The sequence below is a fragment of the Limulus polyphemus genome, unplaced genomic scaffold (genome assembly GCF_000517525.1).
Source record: "Limulus polyphemus unplaced genomic scaffold, Limulus_polyphemus-2.1.2 Scaffold17, whole genome shotgun sequence".
In the NCBI taxonomy this organism is placed as follows: Eukaryota; Metazoa; Arthropoda; class Merostomata; order Xiphosura; family Limulidae; genus Limulus; species Limulus polyphemus.
In genome coordinates, this window is record NW_013665627.1 from 1855471 (window position 1) to 1867242 (window position 11772).

At 34.6% G+C, this 11772-nt stretch overlaps 1 protein-coding gene and 1 long non-coding RNA gene across 2 annotated transcripts in view; both read right to left on the reverse strand.

The window, feature by feature from the left end:
- The window catches only part of LOC106457601 (Krueppel-like factor 5), a 23877-nt gene extending 15472 nt beyond the window's left edge, over window positions 1-8405 (reverse strand). The window contains exon 1 of the mRNA XM_013917042.2: window positions 8001-8405. Coding sequence (XP_013772496.1) covers window positions 8001-8129 — 129 coding nt within the window. The 5' untranslated portion in view covers window positions 8130-8405. The remainder of the gene's footprint in view (window positions 1-8000) is intronic.
- On the reverse strand, window positions 337-3342 carry LOC111085373. Its single transcript, XR_002610229.1, has 3 exons — window positions 3331-3342; window positions 1989-1996; window positions 337-431 (listed from the first exon to the last, which is right to left on the reverse strand). It is a non-coding gene; the product is annotated as an uncharacterized LOC111085373 (long non-coding RNA).
- Window positions 8406-11772: the final 3367 nt, after the last annotated feature.

Sequence of the window (11772 nt, forward strand, 5' to 3'; positions counted from 1 at the left end):
ATTTCGTTTACCACAATGAACATTTTTTATTATTATGTTTGTTAACAAATATACAAACAAACTGAAGAAAAGGGTTTGGTTTGAATTTTGCGCAAAGCTACACGAAGGCTATCTGCGTTAGCCGTCCCTAATTTACCAGTGTAAGACTAGAGGGAATGCAGCTTGTCATCACCACCAACCGCCAACTCTTGAGCTACTCTTTTACCAACGAATAGTGGGATTGACCGTCATATTATAATGCCCCCACGGCTGAAGGGTGGGACGAGGATTTGAACCCGCGATCCTCAGATTGCGAGTCGAGCTCCCTAACCACCTGGCCATGCCGGACCATACGTGATGGAGAAAAATAATTATCATTTTCGGATTCAGCATACAGGAATTACTGTAGAACATGTAAAAATATCAAGACACTAGAACCATCGCAGGCCTGCCTGTGTTGTCAGTAAATATGAAATACAAAATGCGGCTTCAATATCTCAAACTCATTTTATAACAATATATATTTGTACATTTTTTAAAAACAGGTTTCTTAACATGTTTATAAAAAAAAAGCCGACACTATTCTATTTTTTTTCCTGTAATCGCGTGTGTTATGGGTGTTCAATTTTCACGGGCATTAGTAGACTTGAATTTCTGACAAACATATAATTCAAATGTCACCAAATATATAAACCATGGACACGTAAAGTCAATACAGTCAAAAACGCGTTTTGTTTCAACATTCCTAACATTACTGGTGGTTATACATAACATTATGTCGCTTGTTCCTGTACACTATATACGCAGAAGCTAAGATTATACAGCACATAATCCAGTTTGTATCAATTAAGTAATTACCTGCTCTCGTTTGTTTTTACTGTTTGTTTTTAAGGAGTTGGAATATGGTCACTGTACCTTGTAATTTCATGTAACGATTGCTAACCGAAATGACAAATATTGCTGAAACCAACACAAAGCCATAATATACAGTAAATATCACAAGTAAAAACAAATGAAATCAGCCAGAAAATCTCACACAAGAAGGTGATAACCATTGTCAACTTAGATTTCATCGTATTCTTTCTTTTTTGTTAGGTGAATTTCGTGCAAAACTACTCGAAGGTTATATGCGTTAGCTCTCCCTAATTTAGAGGTGATAGAGTGACGGAAGCTAGTCAACACCATCTACCGTCAACTCTTGGGCTATTATAGTAGGATTAACCACCACTTATTAACGCCCCGATGGCTGAAAGGACGAGCATGTTCGGTAACGTAGTTCGAACTCATGACCTGCTGATTGCGATTCGAGCATTCTAATCACCGGGCCATGGCAACTTTGTCATATCAATCTTAAAAGTGAGCTCATATATTCAGAGTTTAAAAGAATTAAGTCTTAGTTTATATAAGTGTTAATATATTTTGCAACGTTTGAAAAACCATTACTGTACAACCGAAATAAGCAATAAATAGTATAAATAACTAACTCTATTTTTCAAAGCTTGAAAAATAACTTTAATACTCTTTTATTATAATTAGCAAAACAGTAACTGTAAATACATTCTACAGCTAGAGTCAAACTTGAAATTGAAAACACTTTTTTCCCTCTTTTCCTCAAGTTTCTCAAGTATGTTAATGAATATTGTCCTTATGTTAAGCTTTCTTAACACAGCGGTGACTTTTTGTGGTCATACATGAGAGAATTGTTTGTTTTATGTGTTGCGTACGTAAGCTATTATTTAAAGCAACGCATTTCATGGGTAAAGTCGTCGTTAGCGTCTCTGATTCTGATTACAGCTTTATGCAAATTGAGTTTGATAACATTAGCCTTTAACATGTTTATCCTATCTCCGACATTAGGTATGTATTGTATATGCTTGTATGAATTAACATGCGAATGAAAACATCTGCTACAAGGTATAAGCTTAGTCACCATCGGAAACATGCATAATATAGAAGATCAAGAAATGAAGACTTGGTGGAGAGTACTGAGTTGTGTTTCATACTTGTACGTCAATTTCTATGTATATGTGTGTGTTTTGTGAGCATGTGTTAAGACAGGAAAACAAAAAATACTAGCTAATGTGATATAGAAAAAAAGCGAATGTCTGTCAGAGAACTTCAGAGAGATATGCAGGGGAAAAAAGCCATGGTGTAGTTCCTTGTCTCCTGTCGGTGAAAGGGGTCGAGGTCACGGAACATCTGAGGGAATCTTCATCAGGTGGTCCATGTAAGCGTTGCTTAGAGTGGCACAGAAGGCCTTACATGAATGTACCGAGCAGAAATGTGCATTCAGAAGCCAACGGCAAGCACACGTGGGACATGGACGAGACCCCTGTCTCACGGGAAGACGCGGGAACCGAGAAACACGATAACTCTGTTTTGGGGTACCGTCTTCAGTCTCTTTTCCTCTATCTAACAAACAAAGTGGTGCAGCTTCGTGGGTAGTAACCTCCCTCCCCTCCCATCCCCTTCTACCACCATATAACAGTACATCTTTGCTTGAATACTTATTGAAATGTTACAATGAAGATAAAAACTGATTTTTAGCTAAAGATGCAAATCGGCTTGACCTCTGTAGATAATTCGGATGAATGCCACTGATTAATCAATATAACAGTCTTCTCACACGCATTTCATTACCAATAGTCTTAGCGTCCAACATGAATTATCCTTGCTTTTTGTTACAAGCTGCAGTACTATATACACGACTAAACATGTTACAAAAATGGTTCAAGATTCTTTATTTTATAGTCAAAATCCACAAGGTTATTGGGTATTGCTCAACAAATGATTAGAGCCGTACAGTTATATTACTTTATAACCTTGATATTAGACGGACGAACGCCTGATTGTTACACACGATATAAACTGCGACATGAAGAATTAAAGTGCAGTACTGGGAAGTCATGAAATGTTTACCTATTTTATTGACATAAAACTGTCATATAACAATTGTAGTACTGAAGTTAATTTTGAAAGAGTATAGTTATATCTGTATACTATTATTAGATAAAACAAGACACTGAAACTTTCTCTGTAAAACTAAAACAAAATACGACTACAAATCCTACATCTGTCCTTCATAGATCTATCTACGGCTCACACATATATTATCGAAGTCATCCTTTGACTAGAGCATCTATTCAATGTGTTTCCAATAGAGTATAATGTTCTTTACGCCTTAGAATAAGTTGATAATAAAGTATCGTTTGTGAAACATTTGATTCATTTTCTTAAAAAGTTAATAGTAACTATCAACTTATACCAATGAATCAAAACTTAATGCATTTTAGCGATTAATTCTGTGAAACCCTAAAACTCAGCTGTTCGTCATCAAAAATATTGCGGAACTTTAATAATTTTGATGTACTCTTTCTTTCTTTTCTTTTTATATTTGAGCCGAGCGTGGCCTAGTCATTAGCGTGCTTGAAATGTGAATCGTAAGATTCAACATTCGCGACCCATTGCTCTGCACTTTGGGACAGTGGGCCCGCTACAAGATCGACGGTCAGATCCCACTATCCGATCAGACAAGAGTGGGTACTATGAGCTATCCTCCCTCTAGTTAAAATTTGTGATGGTTATGAACAGATACGTCATTGTGTAACTTTGCGCGCAATTCTGAAACAAACTTTACTTTTGTACTTTGTTATTATTATCTGCCATGTTCAATTGAATGAAAGCATTAAGTACATTTACAAAATTGTAAGAGAATGGTTAAAAGCAGTTTATCGAAATTATTAATTTTTATAGCCAGTTTAGTCTATTTTGAACCTCTTACTCGCTAAAAACTCGTAATGAGAGTTAATGAATATCTTCGGAAGATTTTAACAAATACTGCACCAATCTTTTTCAATAATGCATTTCATCGCAGAGTTCCATAAGGTTTGCAAATTTATTTTTCTTTGAAAATAACACAAAATCATTATAGGACATTAGTCACTGCTATAAAATATTCATACATTTCTTTAACTGATATAACAACTTTAACAAAAGTAAAACTTAAAATAAACACATGTAACACGTCATTTCTCAGGCACAAATGTTCACACCAAATATATTTTTGTGTAAAAGCAGTAAATCTTGCCAGCAAACAAAAAATAATAATTTGTGGGTTAGTTGTAAATGAAGAAACCCTTTCCTGTCAATATTGTATGTCTACCGCACATTAACACTGAAATGTGTTTAATTCAAAGCCAAAACTTAAAACATAAAGAATTACAGAATCATACAAATAGTTTCGATGGTGAACTTGTAAAACTTTGTAAATGTATAAAATCCAGACATTACAATTGTTAAAAATGTGGATGCATTAAATGTTGAAACACCTGTGCAACATACATCTGAAGACAACGTTGTGTTAATACAAGATAGATGGGATTATTTGGCTTTAATCAAACAACAACCTGAAACACTACAGATTCCGCTCGTGTTCACCGAAAAGGAATAAGAACTCAAGGCTGGTGAAATCAGTCAAACATACGAAAATCTGATGATTTCAAGTATCCTTCCTCACAATAAAATTAGCTTAAAACGAAAGCCCGAAAGCATTGTAACTTTACCCAGAATAACAACAACTAGAGAACTGTTTGCTTCTATCTGAACATGCCGTGCCTACTACAGGGCAAGACCGTGATCGAACGTTTAATTTCACAGGTTCAGTTCCATTACTTGAAAACAATGCATCGTCACACTAATAGTGTTGAGACGCAGAATTATAGAAAAATTACGCACCATCAACTCTTGGGTTACTCTTGTCTTAGCGGATAGTGAGATCTAACCGTTAATTTTATAGCGCACCAAAGCTTTAAAGTGCGGAGTTCGTTTACAAGGCAACGGGGCGCTAACCATAAACCCTTGGATTCACAGTACAGGTACTCTACGTATTAGATCACACTCGACCAGATGTGTCTATGGATCAAAGAATAAAATATGTTTCCTTGTAATTGCATTGTTACATCTCAAGATATTACGAAAACAAATAAACTAAGGTATAACCTCATACATGTATCAACTAAAAAACAACAAGAAAATGTCATAGAGTGTTTCGAGGATGTTCAAAATTAAAGCTATTAATTATATATAGATTTTTGGGCTGATTTTGATTGTCATTTTTCAACATTCTGTATTGCAAATAGTAAATACAGGTCTCCTTTCTACAACTTTAAAAACACGAAGTTGGTCATAAAAAGTTTCTTATTTTCATTCCATCTATCATAAATAAAAAACTAATACATTTTTTGAATTCGCTTTTATCATCTAACACTGAACGGTTCGCTATCAACATTCCAACCCGCTTATTGAGTAACAATAGTCGCTGCTATACACGATAAACTTGATAATTCAAATAAAGTGATTAAAACGTCAACTTTGATGGCAAATGAATTTATCACAACAGATTCGTGGGCAACTGAAGCATGAATACCTTACATTTCTTATATAATTCGTAAAAACATTTTTTTAAATTTCTTTGTGTGGTAGCTACTTGACAGTCTTAACGATATCCGAATTAATGTCTAAATACCCGTAGCCAATGTTATATGTATATATATATATATATATCGCCATCTGGCGTTACTTTTGATAAACGGAGCATTCGTTATATTTACTCAATTGTTTTATTAAACAAGAGCTCAGAATCATCAATATTCTGCTATGGTCTTAGAGAATTGATATATAAATTAGGGTAAACAATTTAAAAACTGTTAACTTCTCTTTCTATTAAATAAGATTAGAACCTTGCTTAACGTTTTATGAACGGGGGGAAACATCACATTTATTAGAGAACGGTTCTTAAAAAAAAAGAGAAATATATATCTATGCGGAATATATCTATTTTGTAGTGCTTTCGCAACTTTGATGTCACTCTTCAGTTTGAAGGATGTTTAACGCTGGAATAGATACAATTCGTGATGAGTTTTCTTAATATTAAGCTAAGCCTGTATACATCTTTGGATACAAAATTTGGTATTAATGGCTGGGACCAAACTGATCACGGCAACACTTAGTAACACAGATCCGTTTGTAATCGTAATAAAGATATTTCGTCATAATTTGTCGTTTGTCACTTGTTTTATTCGGCCCTGCTCATCGTATTCTGATTTTAGACGATTGTTTGTTTGTTTTTGAATTTCGCGCAAAGTTACACGAGGGCTATCTGCGCTAGCCGTCCCTAATTTAGCAGTGTAAGACTAGAGGGAAGGCAGTTAGTCATCACCACCCACCGCCAGCTATTGGACTACTCTTTTTACCAACGAATAGTGGGATTGACCGTCACATTATAATGCTCCCACGGCTGAAAGGGCGAACATGTATGGCGGGACGGGGATTATTTTAGACGAAGTGAAGTTGGGTTTTATCCTAACTTGTCAGTGGGAAGAAGAAACTGCAAAATTATGTTAATGAAGTTGTTTTGATTTACAGGATTACGAATGCTAAGAGTGAGTCACACATCTGTTCCATTTTAAGAAACCTCTTTACACTTAGCTCAACTACGTTACACTCAAAAATCGACGATCTTGCGTTGAATTGATACATGTATATAATACAACAAAGTTGGCGTAGCCTTCTATAAATATTATTATTTTACAGGTTTCGTAATGCTTGGGCTATTTTTCAGCCTTTGGAAAGGGATAGGGTGTAAGGAAACCGATAATATACACACTAAAATTACTTTAAAAATAGTTAAACTACTTGTAACGCACAACGTTTAAGATGTAAAAATAAATAGGATAGGATATTGTTCTATACTCACTGAATTAGACCTAACTGGTTTCAACGTAGTGGTGGGGGACAAGAATGGTTGTTATATGGCCTGTTATATAATCTAAACACATATTAAGGGTCAGTTTCCGTTGGTTTCTAATGCGACTGATCAGTAAACTAGTCTATAATGAAAAATATACTACGGCTGTTTAAATGAGAGGATGACATGTTTCCATATCCCCAGTATAAACTACGCCTATGAATCTTGATATTACATTTTTAATTCTACGGTTTTCCAAGCTATAGACGTGTTAATTAGAATGCGCCAATTTTTTAACCACTTTCGTGAAATTTCCCTCAATATAAAATTTTGTGAATTTTGCAACGATAAAAGAATAATGTTAAACTGTCATTTTTTTCTTTTGTAACTTAAATTGTCCACACTTTGTTTCATTTTCAAATACTCATTGTTCTCCAACATATTTGGACTACATGTGTTTTCCTCTCTATTATTGTCTGTTTTAACGCAAAGCCACATTAGCATAACTGCACTTTGTCCATCGCGGGGAATCTAACCCCGGATTTTAGTATTGTAAGCCCGTAAGACGAAGCTATTATTCCGATCTTTTCCGCCCACCAACAGTACAAAAACGATCTTTTCCGTGGAAAGCATATAGAAACATCCCGAACGTAGGAGGCTATTTTTACCGGCATGAAACTGTACATCACAGTGAAATTTTTTTTAGATCCTGAAACTTGCAGCCATACTCAAAATATTGAAACTATGTGGCACGGTTTAAAGTGAAGAAATAAGAGTCAATGTGAAACTCATCACCAAATGCTTGACTCTTATGTTTGTGGATTTATATGGAAAATAGAAACAAAGATGAAGAGTACTTTAAAAAATAGTTCAATATCGCAGAATTCGCTAAATAAATATCATATAATGTTTTATTATTAATTATTTTATTCTATTGCATTACTGGTGTTATTTTCAAAATGATCTGTTGGTGGGCACCAAAGGGAAAAGACCCAATTATTCTATCAAGTAATCATAAAATATAGTAAATCAGACTAGTTCATGAACAGTAAAGTGCTGCATGGACTTGTTCATTACGAATCCACTTCGACTCGATTCTTCTACATGTTTTGCACTGAGAGTTATAACACAAAGTTATAAAAATGCATAAATTAAAAAAAAATACAATTTCATTAAAAGGGGGAGTGGAAGAAAGAAATCTTTTCCAATATAGTATATTAAATCTCTTCTGTGGGACAATACTTCTACAGTCGTGTGAGTAACGAAATTAACTTACTGATATTTTCAAACTCACGGGTAAGTTTTCCCTTACTTCTGTCTTAGGAGGTAGAATACAGTCCGGTACGATCTGATCTTCTTCAAGGACTTGATCTTTTCCCGTTAACAAGCAGACACTGCTATCCATAGTCCGTAACTCAGTGCAGAGAGAACGAGTTTTTTTAGCGAGCGCTCGGACTATCGTTGTTTCGGAGACACACTGTCTAGTCGTCCACTATCTTAAGATATCTCAGAAAAAGCTGATACGAGACATCGCGCAGTTCCCTCTTTTCGAACTTTGTTAAAAGCGCATACGTTTGCTTTTCTACTCTCAAAACTTCCGACCCTAAAGCGCTACTTGCTATAGTAACTAAACAAGGAGCTCCTTAGCGTATTTCTAACCACAAAATGTTTCCTAACAAGTGGTTTTATCAATGAATTTGTACATTGCCAAACTTAGAGGTCTTGCTTGCGTATATTACGCATGTCTCACTCTAGCGTCATCGTCATGAGGGTTGTTATTGGCTAGTTTCTTCTCACTGAACCTCTACGTGTTTGATTGGATAAAAGAACCCATGGTGTTTGCGTAGCGTGACTAGTTTGTGAATTGAACAAAGTCGTTTGTTGAAATGTACGCGCGTGACACAAGTTATTCGTTTAAAGTGTCGTTTCTAAAAGCGTGTGGCATACCTTGAGGACATTTTTTGATGGTAAATTCGATTTGTTGTCTAGATAATGCATCTAGATCAATATCAATTACCGGATACGTACAAATAAAACGGTCTACCAATAGTGTGGCAGTTCAAATCATGATATTTTTTTTGGGGGGGGGGGGGAGTAGCTTAAGGCGGTATTTTCCAAACAAGTTTTCTGCATACCATGAAACTGGCGGTCAACTCATGGCTCTTTCACCAGTTTTGTATTAATCACCATCTAAATGACGTTAGCATATCTAATCATTGTATAGCAACATATATCAGAAGCACCAACTCTATCAGGAGCAGATAATTATTGCAACTCTCTAAGTAATGTCGACAGAAACTTCTAAGAATCTGTGTTTACATAATGATGTCTCATAAAACTTAGAGCTTAAGGAACATTGCTGGTCTTCAAATGCACTTATATCGTATCTTCCATAAAATACTTTTATGTACAGTTATATGTATATTTAATTCCAAGAAAGTATTATTACGCCATTTAAGTCCGCTTCAGTTACCTAAAAAAACGTTAAATTTATCTCAGTTGTCACTATACAAGAATAATTAACCGAAAAATTAATTGTACAAGCATTTGTATCAAATAATAGGTATCGAAACACAACAGAAAAGTATATAACTTTACTCATCTATTTCATTGCTTTTCATGATCTGGACAACTTATTTGCTACAGAAGATAGATGTAGATAAATGGATCTGTAACAATGATAATTTTAACATCTGGACATTGTTAATGTTACATCGAGTGATCCATAAAATTGTTCAATACTCACCCGGAAACAGGACAATAAACTTAGTACAGAGGCTGATAAACTAAATAGTCGTAATGGTATTTCCGCAAGCTCGTGCCGTTCCAGGAAATGCCGTATCTTAGCTTGGTGAAGCTGTGTTCTGAGAAACGAATCTTCTGGAAACCCGTTATCTCTTACACAACTGTAGCGTCGTAAATTGCATTATTATAACAATAACATAGAAAGGTAAAGCACGAATATTTTATATAAACCATTTCTAATTATATTTATTTGAGTACGATATGTTGCTTAATAGATTATGTAAATAGAATTATCAAACTTCTTAACAAATTCAGTTCTAAGCCTATGACATTTTAAGAACTACTATACTATTTTAAAGTTTTAAACCAACCAACTTTTGAACTACTCTAACCGTCATTCTTATAACGCATACATGGCCCTAAAGTGCGCCACGCGATTTTTGGAGGGGGCAGTAGCAGGGAGGAAAACACGGAACCTCGGATCCACCAATTAATTGTATAAGATCTAGAAACCTTAATAATGTAAAACGTGACAAGTGACAATTTTGAATAACACATAATGGTTGGAGACGGCTTGAATGGGTAATGAAGAAAAACTTTAATATAAGTTTAACATAACAGCAACTGTACAACGTTTCGACAAGGTTTTGTCATCATCAGGAATAACTCAATTAAAATTGTAAAATGATTTGATTACTCCCTTTTCTAAGTATCAATTAAATTGCCTACTTTTAAAACAACAAAATTTATTATTCGTATTAATACTTTTGTTCGTTCGTTTGTTTGATATTAAGCGCAAAGCTACACTATCTGAGGGTTATCTGTTCTCTGTCCATCGCGAGTAACGAATCCTCATCTTTTAACGTTATAAGCACTCCGACCTACCCCTGAGGAACCTATTAATATTTTATAGTAAGTCATATTTATAATGAGCTAGTATAAACATAATCTACTTTCAATAGGAAGAAGTAAAATACCGTGTCCTTCATAAAGATGTTAAGTTACACTTTATTTTGGAACCATAACTTCACGTCTTTAACAGCTATATGTAGTTGATTCATGACAAATCCAAACCATTTGGCTTGGATTGCAACAAAGGTTGAATGTTGACTGGAGGATTATAAAAAGCATTTCAGAAAAAAAAAATTCTACAGTAAGATTTTTAAACGATGTAGAGACATAGAATAAAACAATTGAAAAATAAAGCTTTCTGTGTTCTCCGTATATAACTTGCACAGTAAATGGTTAATGGATAGCAACGGGTTCTAAAAACACACCACTACTCTATACAAAGCAACGCCGTCATCTTTAAAGTGAAAGTTGTAGTTAAGAAAGAGAACCTTCCGTCTCATAAAACCACTGAGAAGAAATTAGACATATGTCTTGGTATTGTTGACAAAATAATAAACAATGATTGAAAATTGAGAAAGGCTTACAAGGTTCTGTGTTCACTTCGAAATCGCCTGTTCTCACGAGGAAGATGGCCAAAGAAACTGGAATTGTAGCTGTCCCATTTCATTACACCGTTGTTTAAATGTGGGGCTAATCAACTTTTGTGCCTTTAGTTTGCTTAAATGTGGTACCGGAAGCCAACGTTCTTGTACAGGCGAGAATCTATGGAAAGTTTCCTAAGATATTTGGCCTAAAATTTACCTCACCGTCCATCGTAAGAGTTTGTTATAATGTAAAACGTGGTGTCAAGCATTAGTAAGCTAGCAACCACGGCCAATCAGATGGAACAGATCGATGGTGGAAGCTGCGAGTCCAAGAGCAACACGAGATCTAGAACATTGTTTGTATAAGGTGCGATTAACATCAATAACGTTTCTCCGCATTTACAGTTAAGCTTGTTTTAATTTTTAAAAGTTAGGCCTTTTTATTTCTAAGAACAGTGTGGCTTTTTGTTCATGCCTCTTTTACGCGAAAGTCTTAAAACGCAAAGAAAAAAATGTAAGGACTCCATTGACAATATTAAAAATACAAAACTACAGAAATAACAAAACGGAAATAAAATTATAACCGAAAAAATATACACTAGAAAGTATAATTATCTTTATACAAAAAATCAATAAAAAATGGTTATACATCCATACGGAAACAGTAGGCAAATAAGCAAAAAGTAACTCAATGCATTTTTAGTTGTTTTGTTGTTGTTGTTGTTTTCGGTTCAGGAACAATGGAATATGTTTCTTAAAATTATTTTATTAATCACTCTTTATCCTCAGCTAGTGTTTTCAACATCTTTGAAGTGTTAATTATTGTCTCTGTTATATAATAAGATAATTTAATATGATAAGAACATT